At 46.4% G+C, this 21,744-nt stretch overlaps 2 protein-coding genes across 2 annotated transcripts; one reads left to right on the forward strand and one right to left on the reverse strand.

Moving 5' to 3' along the window:
- Window positions 1-257: 257 nt before the first annotated feature.
- Window positions 258-1,973, reverse strand: LOC148062160 (sialic acid-binding Ig-like lectin 15). Its single transcript, XM_087813164.1, has 3 exons — window positions 1,861-1,973; window positions 864-1,253; window positions 258-682 (listed from the first exon to the last, which is right to left on the reverse strand). Exons 1-3 carry the CDS (start codon window positions 1,952-1,954, stop codon window positions 258-260), a joined length of 909 nt encoding a protein of 302 aa, XP_087669290.1. The 5' UTR covers window positions 1,955-1,973.
- Window positions 1,974-16,991: 15,018 nt separating this feature from the next.
- cmtm7 (CKLF-like MARVEL transmembrane domain containing 7) lies at window positions 16,992-21,240 on the forward strand. The gene is made up of 5 exons (XM_087812546.1): window positions 16,992-17,223; window positions 18,635-18,811; window positions 19,289-19,387; window positions 19,531-19,612; window positions 19,674-21,240. The coding sequence occupies exons 1-5, from the start codon at window positions 17,107-17,109 to the stop codon at window positions 19,685-19,687; spliced, it is 489 nt and encodes a 162-aa protein (XP_087668672.1). The 5' UTR covers window positions 16,992-17,106; the 3' UTR covers window positions 19,688-21,240.
- Window positions 21,241-21,744: the final 504 nt, after the last annotated feature.

A 21,744-nucleotide genomic window follows, 5' to 3' on the forward strand; every position in this document is an offset into this window, starting at 1 on the left:
TTGTGGTGCTGTCCTGTTGCTCAGAACATTTTGGTCATCCATTAATAATGAATATTTTGTCCACGTGTATTTATATCAGATGATCCACGTCCACTACGGGATCATACTACTACGTACAAGGATTTATTTAACTCCTATACATGCACTCAAAAAGTCTTATTAGAGGGAAAGCTTTTAAAATTGAAGTGAAACTTTAAAGGGAAAACATTTTTATTAATATGTTACCATTACCAAGAGTGTGCTTGAGGGACATAAAATCACTTCCTGAAGCACCAGACTGCCTTCAGGGCTCCAGCCTGCACCATCAAAACACTTGCACCGATCAAGAGAACAAGCTTGGAACCCAGACAAAGCGCCATCATCAGCAGGAGGGGGGTGGAGACTCCCGCTGGGGTCTGTAGGGCCTCCGGCGGCAGCACGTACAGAGTGGCCTGCTCTTTTCCCAGCGGGTTGGAGGCAGAGCAGGTGTACTGCTGACCTGGGTCAACATCTCTGAGCTCGCTGACTGTGTGATAGTGGGCCGTGGAGCCCTGAGCAAGAGGGACCACCTGGGAGCCCTCCAGGCGATCTTCTGGGCTGAGCCACTGGACGTCAGGCAGCGGCGAACCCTGGACTCGGCACAAGGCTCTGTAGCCGGTAAACTGGCTTCCCTCCACGGACAAGGCCAGAATCTTGGGAGGAGCTGCAGAACCCCAAATAGTTTTTCTCAACATTCAACTTAAAAAAAACACATTCACTAAATATTATTAACAATTTTAACCTGAAACTAAAATGAAACCACAGAAACTAAACTCAAGAGGATCAAATGAATCATTAGAGTTAAATAAAGTTTAAAAAAAAGAATCCAGCAAGTGGCTTCATACCCTCAACTCTCAGCCGGGTGCCCATCTTGTCCTCGAAGCTGACGTGGTCTCGGCCCTGCACCTCTACACGGCAGTAATAGCGTCCGTTGTCCTGCAGGTTGGTGCTGGTGATGCGCAGGGACAGGTCGTGCTCCCGCGGGTTCCCTTCCAGGCGGTACCTCTGGTCCTGCTGTGGGCTTGGCTCGCAGGCCGATGTCCCCGGGTGGCTGGTGCAGCGGTAGAGGACCATGGCATCCTGGCCGTGACCAAGACGCCACAAGACCTGCAGCGAGGAATGCTGGGAGTGCTGAGGGTGACTGAAAGTGCAGGGTAGGACCACGGGATACCCCTCGATCGCCCTCACTTCCGGCTGCACATTCATGGACCAGCCATCATCCTCTGAGCTCAGTCCTGCACACACAAAAGAGGTCTTAAGACTAGGTTGGTACACCTATAATATGTGAATCAAAATAACATTTTAACATTGAAACTCTTGTTAAAGTTAGACGGAAACAAAAGATTGGGATGAATAGAAAGAGTAAGATGAGGACACTGGGTGAGATAATGTCACAGAGGGAGGAAAAGTAAGAAAAATGCAAGACTGAAACGAGGAAACAAAGGGAGATGATGACACAGTGGGAGACAAAAACAAAGTGAGAAGAGGACATGGAGTGAAACAAAGATACTGAGTGAGCCAAAGACACAAAGCGCTCTATAAATACTAATTACTTACTTACTTACAAGTACACAGACTAAGACAAGGGCAACGTGAGACAAGAAACAGTTAAACAAGTTAAACTAGGACACAGAGACGAGGACACTGGGGGGTATGAGTACACAGGGGAAGGTAAAGACAATGTAAGATTATGTCACAGGGAGAGAAAAATTGAGATGAAAGCACAGAATTAAACAAGAACACAGGGTGAGACAAGGACGTGCAGTAAGAGGGTAAGACACAGGGATAAAGTCATGTCAAAAGAGAAGGAATGTGTGCGTTTACTGGTTTGTGTGAACTCACCAAAGCTTGTTGCCAGCAGGGTCAGGATACTCTGGACACACACAACTTTCATGGCTGCATTCTTGAGACACAGTTGTGAACAATGTGTGTTCATGAGAATGTGAATCCGATGACCTCTTTTTCCATCTGTTTGTTCCTTATTTTGTAGTTGTTTTTAAACCAGAGTGAGGCATAGGACGTCAAACATCTTCTCTGAGGTCACATGTCCGCCTTGGTAAAAAAAATTCAAAAAGGGAACTCTGTTATTTTATCTGACATGTGATCACATGTGCGTTAGTATTTCCTGTATGTGCCATTGAGGGCTGATTAAGATCTCTGAAAAAGGATGAAGCAATCTCATACTTTTTGCAGCTGCTGCTCCTCATTTCAGTCACAGGTGAGATCACAGATGTGAAGCCTCAGCAGGGAGTGTCTTCTGTCCAAGACATGTTGCTTGAGTCTGAATGTGAGCTGATCATCCTCCTCTCAGCCCAAGACCTGGACCACATTTTTATCCTAGTTTAAGATGAGATCTATCTCAGGCCAAGACTCAAGTGTCTCTGTTCACAAGTGAGAAATTGACAGAAAGATGATTAGAGTAGAGAGTTCTGATGTTCTTCTCCAGTTACTGTGTGCCCGAGCAGGTCCCGACACCAGAGAAGACGAGCTCCTCTTCTGTCAAGTGATTCACCAGAGCTGAGGGTTGTCGTCCTTCACATGGTCCACCAACTCCTAATCTGCAAGAACGGTGAAGGTTACTTAAAATGCACAAAATAAGAGTGTTTTTGCACCTGATGGGTGTCTTCTGTCACACGTTTTTAAACCTGAACATGACGATTTAATCCTCATTGAAGTCTGTTTGTACAAATCCTTGATTCTGTTGAAATTTGCTTTTCACCACCAGAAGGCTATCTCAATACTTCAGCCTTGTTTGAAATTACTGCACCGCACACCATGTTGGTGTGTCTAGACGCCAGGAGGTGCTGTTGTCCACCTTCAGTATGATGTTCTGCTGCTACTTCACTAGACTCCTCCCCTTCTACCAGTAACGGGCAGGTGAGTATATTCCTGTTTCTTTACTGCCATCCATCATTGCTTCTTTTAGAACTTCTTTACTGCTCTTAATCATCAAATGGTTTAGCAAACTTCTCAATTCTGTTCTTCAATATCAGAATGATTTTTTTATGGTGATGACACTACAAATAAAAGAAAGAATGATAAATAAGTAAAATTAAGAATTATATAAGTCTAAATGAAATAAGAGAATAATTAAATTAAATTAAGTTAAATTATGATTTAGTTAAAATTAAATTAAATTAATAGTGGAATGTTATTTATGATCCGGACAGGAGATGGGTACACAGAGTTATTGAATCTGGATGTTCTGGTCCCTATTGATCTTAGTCTAATGCCTCAGGGTAGTAGTTGGAACAGGGGGTGTCCAGGGTGAGAAGGAGCTACGATCCTGCCTTGATATCCTGGTGATGTATAATTCATGGGTCTTGGACTATCTCACTGATGTGAACAGAGAAGCAGTGAGCGGGGAGTGGGACCACTACAAGAAGGCCAGGAACACACTGAACAGAGAGATCAGAGCAGCCAAGAGGCGCTACTCTGAGCAGTTGGAGAACAAATTTGCATGCAACGACCTTGCTTCAGTGTTTAAAGGCCTCAGAGACCTGACCAACTACAGGAAGCCCAGCCCCCCGCACTAAGGCCAACAAAGACCTGGCCAACGACCTCAACAACTTCTACTGACGGTTTGGAAAGGACAATAGCACACCTCAAACAGCCCACACTACCCCACAACCATTCCCCGTCACACCTCAGACTCACCCCCATCCCAGCCCCCACCCCACTGAAACTGAAAGTAGAGGAAGTGACTAGATGGTTTCATAGACAGAAGACCAGAAAAGCACCAGTACCGGATGGTTGTCAGTCCCCTGCCTCAAAACCTGTGCTTCTGAGCTGGCTCCAGTCGTCACCAGTATCTTCAACAGCTCCCTGGAGAAGTGTGAAGTCCCCTCCACATTCAAGCTCTCCACCATATATCCTGATCCCAAGAAACCCTCCATCACTGGACTTAATGACTAAAGACTGGTGGCCAGTCTGTGACTTGTGTTGAATGACCTGAGGACAGCAACAGGACCACTGCTGGACCCCCTGCAGTTGACGCAGTCAACCTCGCACTGCACCACGTCCTGCAGCTCCCAGACAGCACAGGGAACTATGCCAGGATCCTGTTTCTGGACTTTAGCTCGGCGTTCAACACATCCTCTCTCGCAAACTCTCCCAGCTGAATGTGACCGACTTCATCTGTCAGTGGGAGAGGTCTCCTCCACCAAACTGACAATCAGCACCGGCACCCCTCTAAACACCCTGCCGTCAAACTCCTGAAGTTTGGAGACGACACAACCGTCATCGGCCTGATCCAGGACGGCAACGAGTCTGCATATTGCTCAAGACTGTGGAGGTGACATTGGACTTCAGGAGGCACCCCTCAACCCTATGTCCCCTCACCATCAACAGCAGCCCTGGATTCCTCCACTTGGCATCAAGTGGGGGGCTAAAATCACCTACATCCTGAAGAAGGCCTAGCCAAGGATGTACTTCCTGCGTCAGCTGAGGAGGCACGGCCTGTCGAAGCATCTGTTGCCTAACTTTTACAGTGCAGTCATAAAGTCGGTGCTTTCCTCCTCCATCACTGTGTGGTTTGCAGCGGCCATACAGCAAGACAGGAGGAAACTTCAGCGGACAGTGAAGACTGCAGAGCGGATCATTGGTGCCCCCCTGCCCTCCATCCAGGAACTGTACAGGTCCAGGACCAGGAAGAGAGCAGGGAACATCATCAAAGACCCGACTCACCCCTGATCCTCCCTCTTCCGCCCCCTCCCCTCAGGCAGGCGCTACAAGAACACTCCCTTCCCCTCTGCCAGCTCACTCTTGAACAGTAAATTCCCACCGTGCAATTTATACTCCATTCATTGCAATGTTTGACGTTTTGCACTTTTGCATGTTTATTACTATTATTATTATATTTTTTACATATTGTTTATCCCTATTCTAATTTTATTACCAATTCCAGGGTCGTCCACAACCACGGAAAATTCCATGTATGTATACCAATATGTACTGGCATATAAAGCAGCTCTTGAGTGTTGAATCTTACTCTCACATATATAGAGGGTGTCTGTGTGGTGCAACACAAATAGTGCAGCCAAGTTTCACAAAATTACAAGAGTGAGATTTGAGTGTCGTCATGCAGGGGACAGGAACGATCCATCCAATTTTGACCTCACCTCCGACATAAACCAGTCATGACTATACCATATGACTAAAATGGTTAAAACCTGATGATTTAAATATAAATGTCTCCAAAAGTCTAGATTCAAAAGTTTTATCTTATGTTTTTAAACCTACCATTTATATACAAATATATGAACCCTATTAATTGGGTCATAATATAGTTCTAAAATAGCATCTAATAAAAGGGATCTTCTAAAGGTATTGAGTGCAACAGGCGGAACCTTTAGCACTATCGCAGTTCTACGTCATTGGTGCTCCGCCCTCCAACGGCTTCGCTATGGGTTTACCCCGAGGCACCGCCTCGTCTCTGAGAAAGCTTAATGAACTCGCCACCCAGCAGGGGGCAGTACCTTCCTATAAAGGCAGGCAGCACCCGCCGCACTTTCTCCATTTTCAACTCAGCGAGAAAGCTCCTGGATACAGCATGGCGGACGTGAGCATGAACGTGGACGTAGATGTGTCTTTGTGTTTAACGTGTGACACCCCCCTGGGGAGGGGGGACACACACGCTCTCTGCTTCGTCTGTCTAGGCCCAGATCACGCGTTTGCGGATTGTGGGGCCTGCCGTATGCTTCCCGAGGAGGTCCGGAAGAGTAGGGGAGCATACGAGGCCCGTCGGCGCACGCCGCGTCCTCCAGCCAGGTCGTGGGCCGACTACGACGAGGAGGACGACCGGCGGTGTTATGAGGCGGATCCGAGCACCCTGTTCGGTTCCGAGCCGGGGGACGTCGAAGCGGTCGGGGGAGCCGGGCCGGTTCCTCGCTACCCGCTTGACGTCCTGCCGCGCATATTCACCGCCGCGGCGAACCGCATGGAGGTCGAGCTCCCCCCCGTACCTCCACTCGCGCCACCACCGTTTACATGCGGAGTGAAGGTCGGGCGGAACGAAGCGCGCAGGCCTGCTGTTCCGGGGGTTATTTGTCCTAAACTGGACGAAATCTGGGGCTACGCGCGGCGAGGGTCTGCCTCTCCCATGGCTTCAGGGCCTCCCGTAGGATCCTACGGACCCTATTGCCGTGTGGACGGGGTGGACTGGCGGCGCGGTGTCCCGGAGCCCTCGGATACGGTACGTGCCGCCCTCGACCCGGGGGCTCGACTGTGGCCAGGCCGCCCTGTAGCTCTGCCTAGAGCTGAAGACAGGTTGACGGCAATGTTGTTCAACCGATCCTACAAGGGGGGGACGCAGGTGGTCTCCCTCGCGAACAACATGGCTCTCCTGTGCGGTGCGCTCGACAGGCTCACCGTGGACCGAGACGACCTTGGACCTTCGGAGTTGGAGGAAGTCAAGGACTCGGTGGCTGCGCTCCTCCGGATGTCGCAGGCGTACGCGATCCTGGACAGCTGGGCCACCGGCACCTGTGGCTAGACCTGGCCACAGCGCTGCCGGAGAGAGACCGGAGGCTCCTCCTGGACGGACCAATAACGGAGGACTCCCTGTTCGGTCCGGAGCTCCGAACGTCGTGGCCCGGCAGGAGGCAGCGCAGCAGGAGTCGGCGCAGCTCCGCCATCACCTGCATGGGCGTGAGGACGAGGCGCGACGGGGGTCCGGCGCTCGGAGACGGAGAGCCCGTTCGTCGGCCCCATCAGCTGGTGCGGGGGGAAAGCGTCACCAGAGCCAGCCGCCCCAGCAGCACCAGCAGCAACGGCAACAGCCGCGGCGGGCGACGAGCGAGCGTCGCCGGGTTCCGCAGCAGGAGCCGGGGAGCCAGCAGCGGAGCCAGCAGCCGCAGCGGAGCCAGCGGAGGAGGGACCCGCAGCGGCGAGGACGCAGGGGCGTCGAGGCTTCGTCTCGGGGGAGCCCTCCTCCCCCCTACTCTTTCAAAGGGCTCTATGTAAATAAAAACAAAAGAACGTATGACGTTTCTGTGGTTCGTTCTGAGAGAGATGTTGGTAGCGTGCATGTGTTTCCGCCTGTGAGTGTGACGTATTCACAGGCGTCATTAGAAACTTTCGCCGCTAATGCTAAGCTAACATGCTCCGCCGGTCATAGACGGCGTGATTTTCCTCTCATAACACAGTCCGAAGGAGGTTTTAAACCCCTTTGTCCGGGTCATACCGAGACTGCAATAACGGAGTCTGTCCACACGAATGAGGGGCAGACTCCAACCACATGTGTTTTGTTTACAGACGAGCAGAGGTCCGCGAGACCGGCTGAATCAGCTGTGTTTACTTCCGCGTCGACCAGCGCTCGTGCCCGACAGAGCGTGACAGCTGATGAGGTGAGTGGAACTTGTCCGGACTTGTCTATGTTAACCGGAGGTTGTTCCTTCCCCCACAGCGCTGTCTACAAACACTGGCACCGTGGAGGACGTCACGTTTGGCGGCGGAGAAGCGCCATGGAACTGACGCAACCTGGTGCTTTTACGCGCGAGTTTTTTCGCCGTTCTGAGACCAGGCGAGGGCGAGGGACTTCCGTCCCGTCTGGTCGATCAACTGGAGAGGTGCGTGGCGGTCGGATCTCACGAGTGACGAACAGGTCGGGACCGCCAGCGGGGCTGGAGAATGTACGGGACCGGGTGAGTGATGCGGTGCCGACGCGCGCGACCTAACTCACTTCAGCTCCGGGTTAATTCTCCAGCGCTTTCCTCCACATCGCGGGTTTTGTCAGCTCCGGTGACACTAAGAAGTGCTCAGGGAGTTGGGAAGACTTCCGGGGGGGGAAGGGAACACGCACGACGCGCATCTGAGGTGTCTCACGCGCACTTGCGCGCTTCTCCCACAGAGCCGGCTTTTATGTATGAGAGTGGGGGTTCTAGTGAATCCAACTCGAGTACATGCTCTGTGGATTCAAGAGATAGAGACGCGGCTTGTGTGATGCCCTTTCGTCTACGGCCCGTCCTTGGGGGGCGGGCCGGAGGACTACCCAAGGTTCGCCAGGGCTGCGGTTCTGACAGAACATTATTCGGCTTGGAGTCGCCTGGTTTTACTTCTAGGACCCACTTGGCTGGGGGGAGTAATCAGGCGGGGCTATGCGCTACAGTTTCCCCGCAAACCCCCGCGTTTTTCAGGGATTCTCTGGACGCGTATGGCGGAGCAGGAGAAACTATCCTGTTTGAGAAACGAGGTGTCTACTCTGCTGCAGAAGGAGGTCGTAGAACTGGTCCCTGCAGCCGAGATGATGACAGGGTTTTACTCCCGGTACTTCCTCGTGGCGAAGAAGACCGGGGGTTGGAGGCCCATTTTGGACCTCAGCTATTTGAACAAGTTCATAGCTACCCGCCCGTTTCGCATGTTGACGGTCAAGAAACTGCTTTCAGGTGTATGTCCAGGAGATTGGATGACATCTATCGACCTGACCGACGCGTACTTTCACATACCGATAGTCAAGAGACATCGAAAGTACTTGCGTTTCGCCCTCGAGGGTCGGGTGTTTCAGTACACTCGACTTCCGTTCGGCTACTCTCTGGCACCCAGGACCTTCACCAAGTGTGTGGAAGCGGCAGTGGAGCCTTTGAGAGTGAGTGGGGTAAGGATCTTGACCTATCTGGACGACTGGTTGATCCTTGCCAGGTCAGAGGCAGAAAGTTACGCTCACACACAGAAGGTGTTGAGCCATATTGCCACCCTGGGGTTCACAGTGAACCTCAGCAAGAGCGCTCTGACTCCAGTTCAACAGTTAGTTTACCTGGGGGTACTGTTGAACTCAGAGGAAGGATACGCGCGCCTCCCGGACGTGCGTATCCAGCCCATTCAGAGATGGTTTGGTCGTCTCAAGCTAGACCTCAAGCGGGAAAGAGGTCGGAAAGTGCGCCTTCCCGCTCGGGTTTTGCAGGACATCCAGTTTTGGAACTCTCACGCCAACCTCAGGCGGAGAGTTCCATTGGGTTGCGTCCTTCGTTACACTCAAGTGTTCACAGACGCTTCCCTGACAGGTTGGGGAGGCACCTCGGGTCAGGCCTACGCCAGTGGGGTCTGGAGCAGTCCGGTGCTCAGACACATAAACTGGCTAGAGCTGAAGGCGATTCACAATGTCCTGCTTCACCTCTCTCCCCAACTGTCACAGTCCAACGTCCTAGTATTTTCAGACAGCTCCACCGCCGTGGCGTACGTAAATCGCCAAGGTGGAGTCAGATCCCCAGCCCTTCTGTGTGTGGCAAGGAAGATTTGGCTGTGGGCGGACTGTCACCTGCTTTCGCTCAGAGCCCAGCACGTCCCGGGCGAGCTGAATGCAGTAGCGGACAGACTGTCGAGGGGGGCCGTCCAGGACGAATGGGGTCTGTCCGAGGCAGTGGCAAGCGAGATCTGGTCTCGATTCGGTCACCCGGTTGCAGACCTCCTCGCCAGCAAGGAGAACTTCAAATGCCCTCTTTGGTTCTCCCTCAGGGCTTCAGACCGCCCCCCACTAGGCGTGGACGCTTTAGCCCATTCGAGGTGGCCGGTCGGTCTGCTGTTCGCTTTCCCTCCTCCACGGCTCCTTCTCCCCTTGATTCGGAGGACGAGGCGGGGGGGGCTGAGGTTAATTCTAGTGGCACCAGACTCCCCGGGGGCGCTCTGGTTCCCAGAGCTGGTGCGCATGGCAGTCGGGGCCCCGTGGGCCATCCCTTGGGGCCCCGCTGCCCTGTGTCAGGCGGGGGGGACACTGACAGCGCCCCCGGTGCTGGGCCGGCCTCTCAAGGTGTGGCTCCTGCACGGGACGAGCTGATCGGGACCTTGGACCGGGCGTTCTCCAGCATGTGGAGAACGTCCGGGCCCCATCAACACGTAGGCTTTATGCCTCAAAGTGGGGGATATTCTCCCGCTGGTGTTCAGACAGGTCCTTGGACCCCAGCTCTTGTTTGGTCTCCGCTATCCTGTCTTTCCTGCAACATTTGCTGGATAACGGACTGTGGCGACACTGAGAGTGTTCGCATCAGCCATAGCGACGAGGCATGTCGGTTTTGAGGGTGCTTCGGTTCGCGCCCACCCCTTGGTGGCGCGTTTCCTGCGGGGTGCCTGCAGGCTTCGACCTCCTGCAAGGCCTTCCAGCCCTCAGTGGGATCTCCAGTTGGTACTGGACTCTCTCACAGGCCCGACCTTCGAGCCTCTTGACCAAGTCCCACTGGATATCTTGTCTTTCAAGGTATCGCTCCTTCTGGCACTAACAACCACGAAGAGAGCAAGTGAGCTTTGTGCCCTCTCCATTAGCCCTGAGTGTCTTTCCTTTGGCGTCGAGGAGTCTTCGGTGTCTTTGCGTCCTAACCCAGCGTTCCGCCCGAAGATTCTGAGTTCCTTGTTCCGGGCGACGACCTTCACGCTGCGGGCCTTTCACCCGCCGCCTCACTCGGACCCGGGTCAGGAACGTCTCCACCTGTTGTGTCCAGTGAGGGCGTTGGCCTGTTACTTGCGGCGGGTGGCCGAGTTTAGGCGCTCTGATGCCCTTTTTGTCTGCCACGGTAGATGCCGGCGGGGAGAGGCGGTCTCCCCCCAGAGGTTCTCTCATTGGGTGAGATCGGCCATTATCCGGGCCTACCGAGCAGCGGGTGGATCCGCTCCTAGCGGTCTGAGGGCACATTCCACCCGTGGCGTGGCAGCCTCAGTGGCTCTTTTGCGGGGTGTGGCAGCAGAGGATATCTCCTCTGCTGCCTCTTGGGCGTCCACGTCTACCTTCGCTAAGGCCTATCTCCTCGACGTAACGGCGGGATCAGTAGCTCATACTGTTTTGAGCGCTGTTGTGCCCCCCTCAGGGCCCACGGCTCAAGTGGGTTTGGACCCTGGGCCGGCGGGGCCCTAGTGATGCTGCTCCAGGAGCGGCGTCCAGCTGGGGGTACATTTATCCCGTCAGGCTTCGCCTTTTGGGTAAACCCATAGCGAAGCCGTTGGAGGGCGGAGCACCAATGACGTAGAACCCCTGAGTTATCTATCATAACCTCAGGTTCTACGAGTTGGTGCGAAGCCCTCCAACCTCGTCGCCCAGCGGCCGCCCTTCTCGCTGAGTTTTCAGTTGGAGAAAGTGCGGCGGGTGCTGCCCGCCTTTATAGGAAGGTACTGCCCCCTGCTGGGTGGCGAGTTCATTTAGCTTTCTCAGAGACGAGGCGGTGCCTCGGGGTAAACCCATAGCGAAGCCGTTGGAGGGCTTCGCACCAACTCGTAGAACCTGAGGTTATGATAGATAACTCAGGGGTTTCCAGTGAAGTCGCTATTAGACGACACACTTCCGTGTTTTTGTTTTTACCTGAACACAATACACTGGTTCGTCTCTTCTTGCTGACATTGTCTTCATTTTTACTGGTTAGTAACTGTACACTTTCGCCAAAATGGAAGCCTTGTTTTTCATTTCTGTTCACAGCGTTTTTATATTCAGGATAATGCTTGTTTTTGTAACTTTTGGCGGTGGATGTAAAAGTTAAGACGCTGACTGCCCTGAGGGGTTCGCTAACGGTCTCGGTTTTTGTTTTTTTTTGACTCGATTTCCTTAATTCTAATTTTGCAAAGATAGCTCCGGTGACATCAGAAAGTTGTGTGATTATTATAACAAACGTGACGAAAGTTAGAAGGTGAACATTTTTAAGTAACCCTTGTACATTACAAAGTATTATCCATTTTCAAGTTATTTATATACTATTTAGAGATATATGAAGTTTCACAGATTGAAAATAACTACAGTACCGGTGTTACAATTTAAAGCTGAACGAAATTGCACATATTGCACTTATGAATAGAAATAATTATTTACTTTTGTATTAAGGAAATTTATACTGTGTATTTGTTTGATATGAAAAATAAAAGTTGGCTGAAACAATAAACGAGTGCATTGCTTCTTGCTCACACTTATGTTCACTTTTACAGTAGATTCTCTAGTTAACTTGTTCGCCATAACTGGACCAGTAACAAACTTTGGTTGCTTGTCCTGGATCTCTCCTCTTCAATCGTTGACATAATCATAATAATAATCATTAATATAAGTGTGAGAGTGTCCTTTACATTGAAGCCACTTCATTATTGTTATTCATTTGTTACAAATATGTTGTTAGAAAAAAAATAGATTTGAAAATAAATAAATCTCTCATACTCTTTGGAGGTTTCTGGGCGAGTTTACACATTAAATGAGTTTACTCTTTGAAATATGTATGTAATTAAGATTATAACTATTGTGTTGGGGTTTTATTGCATTAAGTCGCCCTGGAAATAGTGTTCTACAAGGACTGTTCTTGGGGGCTTCCATTTCTGCACTACATTTCTGACTGGAGACAGACGGTCCAAACCTTCTTGATTATTTCTTGCCTTCCCCTAATTCATGATAATGATTTATCTTCGTTTTTAGGTCAGTGGAGCACAGCCATCAAATACCTCTGTCAGCCTTTTTCATGATTGGTTCATCAAAGCAATTTTGTGCTGCAACGTGTCAGCTATAAATCCCTACTGATCTTGAAATTAATGTGATTAAAAGGGTGCCCAAACCTTTGCACATACCCTTTTTTTTACATTTTATTTTATCATAATAAAACTATGTGATGCTACTGTAAGAATTTTGGTCTGGAAAACACTCAAATGTCTACATCTCTGTAGGAAATCAAATCTTGTTGCTGTGATCTTCTCTTCTATAGTTAGAACAGATTATCATGAAATCTCAGAGCGGTGCCCAAACTTTTGCATACAACTGTATGTCATCAGAGAGTTTCTTTTAACCCTTTTATAAGAGGGGTTTGAGGTGGTGTTGTTTTCTCTAAATAATAATAAAATATATATATATATATATATTTAATTAAAAGTATTTTAAATTACAAAATAAAGAGGTAAACAAGATGGGAACTACCCTAAAATGATAGCTGTAAAATGGATAGCTTATCTCTGACTACATGATCAGGTATACCTGATCATGTAGTCAGAGTTATTACTGCCGAAATCAAGTCCCTGGTAGCCTGTGAAGCATACACTTGTTAATTTCTGTTACAGCTGGACGCAGGAAAACCAAGAATCCACCTGCTGCAGAACACAATCAGACAGAGGTAGTCTTTGCTCCTCAGGCTGTCGGTACGTACTTGTATACTTTGTACTAACTGAATATGCAAGTCCCATTTTAGCATTTCGACTCTCAACTATGACACATTGAAACTAAAAACGTTTAACAAAAAATATTTAACAGAGCCATTTCTACAAGAGCAAACTTTGAATGATGAAAACGGAGACAACATGGAAGACACTCTTTCCGAACCATCTGATCGGGCTTCTTCAAACTGTAGCAGAAGCTCTTCAGAGAGCTGGCGGACAACAAGAACGCATCCGGTCAATACAGCTATGGCCCAAGAAAATGCAGAAACTTGTGTCTGCTAACAGTGCTCCAAAAATCCATCTGTCGTCCGTTGCCGTGACTGTCTTCCCAGTCCCTTCCTTTGTGCCGAGTGTGGTGTCAGCAGGCACACCAGACAGGTCCTCCACAACCGAGATGCCATGATTTCTGGATTCTATCAACCAATGGCACCAACTAAGTGTGTTTATGAGAATGACATTCGTCCATGTGGTAAGTTTAATGTGTGTCATATTTATCCACATGCACATTGACCTTATTTCCTCATATGGAAAAAAAACCTACAATTTCAGTGCGATATGTACCTGTGGAGACCCCTCACCAAATCTGTCATTGTCCAACGGAGTCATTGAAGCGTACACCTGGACCACTGGTCATTCTGGTCACTATGAATGGTAAATCATTTTTAATAACTATCAATTCTCTACAAATTTCAACTACCAGCTATGACTTCATTTCCGTGTCTAAAAGAGAAGGAGCTGTCTCGTCTGCAGTTAATACAAAACTCTGCAGCGAGAATTCTGACCCGCTCTAGTAGAAGAACTCACATTTCTCCGATCCTTACAACTCTTCACTGGCTGCCAGTTTCTTTCAGGATCAACTTTAAAATTCTGGTTCTTACTTTCAGATCTATTCATGGTCAGGCTCCTCCTTACTACAGTGATCTGATCCAGCCTTGCACACAAGCTCGGGCTCTGAGGTCTGTGGATCAGAATCTACTGATGCTTCCTGAACACGGTTCCGGTGCAGAGGAGAGAAATCCTTCCAGGCTGTTGCTCCTAAGCTTTGGAACGATCTTCCTCTCTTTGTGTTTGATGGATCTACTGACTCCTTCAAGAAAACATCTTAAGACCTTTTGATTTGTGCAGGCTTTTCCCTGATTTTCTGGGACTACTTAGTTCGTCTTATGGTCCATGGTCTAGAAAGGCGCTTTACAAATAACCTTTACTTACTTTACTTTACAAATGGTACACCTGTATTACTTTGTACAAAAAAGATTTGCCAGATGGCTCTACAAAATGGATGTTTCTAATATGTGTTTTGTGTTGTTCAAGGTCGACATGAGCTCAGCATACCCGAGTTGGCATGTGATGTGTGTAAAGCCACATGGACTATGAAAGTTGAAGACCTTCTTAGGAGTGACTTCTGGCCAGCTACCCTTAACATCGCCACATTTTATTCCACTGATGTTTTTTTCTCATTTGCGGAATTGAAACTGGCTTCACCTGGACTGTCTTGTCAGGCATTTGTAAACATGCTTGATCAGCGAACTGTTTGTCTTGTTTGGCCGTGTGAGTATAACTATTATTCTTAAGACTTTTGTTGTACATGGGTGTCTTTGAGTTTCTTACATGTTTGTTTCTTTTCTTGAAAGACGGGGAAGATCACAGCTGATACCTTCCTCAAAAGTTATTTTGAATGGGAGGCTGTGCACTAATAGGGGGAAGATGTGATGTATGGAGGAGCCATTGGTTTCAAGAATGCAGCTACGTATTAATCTGGATTTTATTGTGAATTTAATTTTTTTTTTTTAAAAGATCCGATGAACATGATATTTTTTAAGATGTTTAAGGGTTTATAGCAAAGGAAAGTTACTGGTTCCGTGAACTACGTCCACAGCAAAATTAAACATGTTGTGAAAAGAAGAAAAAAAAAAATATTTTAGATATTCAACTGCATTTGATGGAGTCTACTGACCCCTTTAAGAAACATCTTAAAATCTATTTATTTGTGCAGACTTTTTCTCATTTATCTCAGGGCTGCTGTGTTTGTCACTATGTTGTCTTGACCTTCTAATGTTATTAAATTTGTATGTATTTTTAACAGTGTAATGTTTTTTTGAGTGCTTTGTGACCCTGGTCTGCGAAAGGCGTTTTACAAATAAAAATTACTTACTATTTGGGTATTTCCCACAGCAGAAGTTTCCCATAAGTCTACAGTCTTACAGTCTACGTCACAATAATAATCTGCCGCTCTTTTTTGCTTTCATTTTTTTTATTCTGTCAGTTATCTTTTTCTCTGCATGTTTAGAACAAGATATAAAATGATTGTGTGCCCTTAACAGCTAGTGAGTAAAATTATTAACAAATATAGTAGCAAATCCACTGATTCATCCTCTCTTTTATTACCTTCTACATGCCGAAATATGACACGCTTCTTTTTTCTACTTTTATTTTAATCTCCTTTTGTTTTCCAGAAACTTGTCACGTTGTTTTTATTGAATATTCCAGTTAATCCAAATTCTTTCTCATTTTACAAGACATTTTTCTGTTTCTGGTTTACTGAATTCCATTAATATAACATATCCCTTTAAACGACCGCGTTTGCTTTTTAATTCAATTTTTGGACATTTCTTGATTTTATTAACTCTCATTTTAGACATCCACTTACTGCTAGTTATGTTTGTAAGGATCGTCCAGCACTTTATACTTATTCTGCGTAACCAATTACAATTACTCTACTTAGTCAGTCATGTGCCGTCAGACTTCCTAGAGTAGTGAATAACTTAATACTACTAAACCAAAAATGATTGAATTACTTTAAAATGTGTCGTTTTGCATGCCGGTCAGTTGAAATGATCTAATTACTAAATGATTGTGTTATGACGATGGGCCTATTTTTAACCTTTTCCACATTCCATCAGCCTCAACAACTGTCACACACAGACTACATATTGTCTTCTCCTCTGTACAATAATGTGGTTTGTATCCTTTAAGCCTAAGAATGTTAACAGTCTGTAAATCATATTTTGTTCTTGAGGCTCCATAACCTGGGACTGTCTACACCTTTATAACTATGGATTAAGGACTTCCTCACAACGGAAAATAAGGAGGTAGTGATATGGACTGTGGTGTTCCAGCAACAACTTGGACGACCAAGGAGGTTATCCTGGACTACAGGAGGTGCAGTATGACTCAGCACTCCTCTCTACATACAGAGAAAAGGATATCGTCTCGATATCATGCATTTTCACAAGCTGTTTCTGACCAAAAAAGACTCTTGAATCTTGAACCTCAAAGACTCTCTGACTCTCACATGATCAACATCAGCAGCCAGAGTGAGAAAGAAGCAGCTGCTGCAGTGACAGGAGGTAGATGATGCTCACTGGTCTCACTCACTCGTCCTTCAAAATAAAGCCGCGAGAAGACTTTTAAAAATGAACACCGATAGAAAATACCCACAGCGTTCATACAAACTTCTGTTTAACTACCAAATAACTTACCAGTCATTACCAGCATTCACGGAAAATATTTTAAAAAATAAAGTTCAAATAAATTCGACTCGCAAATAAAGGAATGAAAGGATTTACACATTACAAGGATAATTTAGATAAACGAAAAAGTAGCCATCATTAAATTAAAATAAATGTCATATGTTAGACCGGGAGAAACAATTAGACTTTAAGTATTGAAAATATGACATTTAGAAGGTGTGGAGAGAAAGTCGAGTGTAAACCGCAGGACTCTTATTTTGTTGTTGTGCTCGATAACGCCGGTAAGATAAACCAAATGTACTAAATTCGCCTCACTTTGGTGAAGGAATGCGAAATCACGAATGAATCGACTCAATCTCAAGGCGACCTTTACTGTGAAAAGACAAACCTCCAGTTGTTGCGTTGATCCGGGTGACTTGACTGAAGCATCCGACCTGAGGCGACCACAAATATATCTTTCAGTTTTTAACTTTCTCAACATCTCTCGTCCTGCAGTAGTGCCAACTTTCCCCCCAGTAACGTAATGTCTCACACGGTCATCACGACCTCGACGACCACAACTAGGACATCCGGTTCGGGCGACTGCCTCAACATGGGCTACACCCGAACCATCCCGGGACTGCTCAAAATCGGACAGATGGTGAGCTCACATGTGACGCGGTTCTAGCCAGGATCGCTACGAGGTCCAAACCCAGTTGATGATCAGATTATTTATTTATTATTTTTTGGTATTTTATTTGTATTTTTTTTATAATGAGCTGAACGCCCTGCTGATGGAACAACCATAATATGTTGCTGTCTCTTTAAGCGACTGTTGTTGCTCCAGCGGGGAGGTGGTCAGTTCAGAAGCTGCAGCAGCGTGTGTGCCCCTGGTAGTTGAAAAATGGTCTGATGAAAAACTCATTTCTCACTCCTAGTGAAAGTCGTTCACTGTGGTCACTCCAAATCTCCAATATCTAGTGCTCCTGAATACATAAAGTATTATTTTCTTTTCAAAGACGATTGACGTTTAAGCCAGGGGTCCCTAAACTTTTTTCCTGTGAGGGCCACATAACTTTTCTGATGGGGGGGTGGGGGTGGGATCAGTTTGTAAACGAAAAAGTGTGACGATCGAAGGGGTTCCTGAACGTGAAAATGTATTGTTTTCCAGGAACCACACATAACCATGATTACCATCTTCGGATTATTTACATAAGAAAAGTCAGGAAATAATGAACACTATTTATTAAATAAATAATAACCAAATAACACTCTCTGAGTTCTTCACAGAAAAAAGTCCATGGAACATCAACTTTATTTTTGTGCACAATCTGAAAAAGTAAAAGTTCATCTTAGTTGTCGGAGCAGAATCTGAATTTTAGGCCCAAAAATGATGATCTATTTTAAGCCAGAACTTGTTAGAGAGCAAATAGGTGAAGGTAGGCGTATAATTTAACCACAAATACATAGTCTTGATTTTTATTGAGCTACTCTAATAATTATTTGCTCCCTAAAAATGTGTGGCTACTATATTTTTGACACTCACTGTATATGAAAATTTGAAGGGGGGGCATATCCTCGTCGTTATTTCAAAAACCCCAGATGATCCCTTGGTTGAGTAAGAGTACAGAGTGTGTTTAATTTAAGACTGAAGATCAGTGGGTTATTGATTTGACCCACCAAAACAACAAACAAGTAAGAATAGTGCCACAAACATAAACTCATATACAGTATGCACATGCTTCACATAAATATCAAAATCTATTCCCATTTTTATCTTCAGGACAGGATGTTTGGGCAGTAATGAAGATGATGATGTCCTGCTCACGCGTGACATTTTTAATATCACGCCCACATAACCGAAATACAAACATGAAACCAACGAAAAACCAGAACTCAATCAGGACATTAACTTTGCAATATGTTTACATGTTATACTCTCTTTAACATCTTTACTTTAATCGTACTTTTATAGCCTCATGAAGATTACTCAGGTGTGAATGTGTCACAATATTACGACTTAAAATGAGTTGCACACTGGTACAACTAACCTGCTATTTCTCACCCCTCAGGTGGCCCTACTCATCACCTTTCTGTGCGTTCACTGTGCACTCGGCTGGCCCAGCTGGTCGGCGTTCCAGTACCTGGAGGTCGTGGCCCTGTGGTTCTTCGTGGTGCTGCTCGTCTTCTTCCTCATGCATTTGTTCCGACTGCAGAGCAAGATGCCATGTATCAACTGGCCACTTACGGTGAGTAGTGCGCTGAGGCTTATAATTATTATATTATATAACATACAGCCAACCATGTTAAATATTTATTATTGAAAATTGTTTACATTTCTAACCAATACGAAGTCCAGGAATTGAGTGACAACCAATTGTTTCTTTAATCAAAAGTCTCACACCATTGGATGATAAGCAGCTTTGCATTTAAAGCAGCACTGGGTAGTTTTGGGTACCTTAATATTTTGGTACTTAAATAACTTGTGATGACACATCAACTTAAAACTAGTTGAATGACTCGTATACCGTGACTTGAGGTTTTTTGTGTGTTTTTTATTTTCACTGTAAAAGTTCTTGGAGATGGTGTGAACATGCTATATATCGCGCTTGTTGTGGTGACACTAACATGAAGGTAGTTGAAAGTGGAGACAGAAGATGTAACCATTTCTGAAGGTTAAGTCAAATTGTGAAGTGGATACTAATATGTGTGTCTGTGTGTGTCAGGAGTTCTTCCACTACTCTCTCGGCACCATCCTGGTCCTCATCGCATCCATCGTTGGTGCTGTGAAGGCGGCTGGCGTGTCGGCGCTGGTCGCTGCTTCGGTAAACATACTCAAAAATCAACACATATGCAAAAAAGTTGTTTTGCTTCTTTGTTTAAATTCTGCCGGTAGTTTCTGATGGAGAGACAGGAAACGTGTCTGTTGAAATGTTGATATCTTTTCGTTTTCTGGACTTTTGTTTAGGTGTTCGGGTTCATCGCCACCTTCCTAATGGCTGTCAGTCTGTGGACCACCTACAGCGTGTCCTGCGGCTCTCATCCCACCGGTCAGTCAGGTGGTCGATCACTGTCACTGTGTTCCACTGACATGGTGTTTGTGTCCTCCAGGTGCAGCCGTGTAGTCGTGACAGCTACCGATCAGAGCAGATGTCCTCTGCCGTCGCAGTGTTACTCTGTTAATTCACTCAACTCCAAAGTCTGCATGCTGTTTCTCTTACACACACACACACACACACACACTTGTTCACCTCAGTTATGACAACACCAACCAAGTAGCGTCACACTCCGTCTCCATGCTGCCGGAGGTGGAGGAGTTACTGAGCTTTTGCTTCTAATGTTCTTGTTGTCGACTGGCCATTACTCCCCCTTCAGCTTCCCATCGCTCAACATCACCCCTTACTGGGTGTGCGTTATCATCCGCTCCACACCTCCGCTGAATGATTTGCAGTCACACCGACAGACACTAGGTGGTGTGATTCTCCACCCGCTAGGCCAATGAGCCTTTATTTGAATGTTTGCACTGACAGAACCACGCCCTCTTCCTGTTTGTTGCGTCGAATGTTTACAGATCGTATGAAAACAATTTTTAACATTGAGGTGTCACAGGAGCCTAAACAATCGATTATAAAAGCACGGTTAGTCTTGCGACTGCGTCACCGTTGACATGCAACGTATTAAGCATCTGCAGAACATTCTAATGCTAATCAGATTGTTAGCATGCTAATTGGCGACTCAGGGGCTAATTGTGCAAACAAACATTGCGTCTCATACGTGTGAAAGCGTTGTTGACTTCTGTCAGGATTTTCTATTACATTTCTAAATGTACACATTACGTAAAATTATGACCACCTGCCCAATAATATCATGCATTTAGCTTCTGTAACTTGGTGGTTGTAACAGCAGTGGTTCGTAGCAGAGGACACCAGAGGGTTGCACACTGAGTTTGTCTATGCTTAGCAGTGGACTGGCAACTGCAGGCAGGTGGTCATAATGCTGTGATTGACTCCTGTTTACTCTGCTCTCGTGGTTGTTTACAATCGAGGATGTCATGCACACATGACTGTTACAACATGTACGCCAGTGATGGTGCGGATGTGTCCTCGCAGAAGACGTCCTTTGAGACACAAACCACTGTCCGCCCACACAAAGATGACCCTGCCTTGCCAGGTGCAGTCTAGTTTTTGGTGACTCCAACGTGGACCTGGACTGGTCGACGCCCAGTTCTGACGTCACCTCGAACATGAAAAGACAGGGATGCGTCTGTTTGGTGACGAGTGCCCATCATCGTGCATCCCATCAAGTCATGCATAACAAATTATTATTTTGTTGGTGTACAAAGTCTTTAACCGACAGAACCCAGGTGTTCACTCATTAGAGCTTTGAGTTGGTGCTGACTTTTGTTTAAGAGAATATTCCGGAACCGGAACATTTGATCCGACCAAAATAGCAACACGTTTCAAAAGAAAACCAGAAAAAGGTATTATATAAATTTTTTTTTCTTTGATTGAGTTCTGGTCAAACAAATGTTATTATTAATGTTCATTATAGAGTTTGTAAAAATGTTTCAGAAGAGTTTTAATATCAAAGTGTTTGTTGGCACAAGATATGTTATTTTACTTATTTAAATAAGTTATCATTTAAACTTGAAGTAAAGCTAGAGAAACTTGGTGCATATTGCAGCTTTAACTTTTTTTCCTCCAAAGTGCCTTGACGCCATACGTTAGCCATTAGCTAACTATAGCTGACGAAGGTTAAACGTCAATCTGAAGTGTTTTTGTTACAAATGTGTTCATCACCAAGTTTCACTCATGTTTGTCGGAACTTTAGTTCACATGTGATTTGGTGTAGGTCGTCAATAAAAGCGTGTAGCACAAAAGCTAGCTGTCCTTGTGTTTGTAAACATCACCAACATCAAACTAGTGAAGTGAAGTCCTAAACTGATTTTTATCACGTCAGCGATCGTTTTGTGTGGGAGTTCAGTCTAATAAAAAAAAACAGTGAGCTCTTCTGTAAGTTAAAGCTGAAGAGTTCAAGATTGTCTTTGAAACTGTCGCTACTCTTCTTTAAAATCATCTCAGTGACGTCTACATGGTGTTACATTATTCAGGAGAAGACGTCAAACAGAAGGAGGCATTTAAAGAACACTAAATACACTAAATAAAGAACTTTTAGACACATA

Source organism: Callionymus lyra, chromosome 17 (assembly GCF_982586985.1).
Source record: "Callionymus lyra chromosome 17, fCalLyr1.hap1.1, whole genome shotgun sequence".
Classification (NCBI taxonomy): Eukaryota; Metazoa; Chordata; class Actinopteri; order Syngnathiformes; family Callionymidae; genus Callionymus; species Callionymus lyra.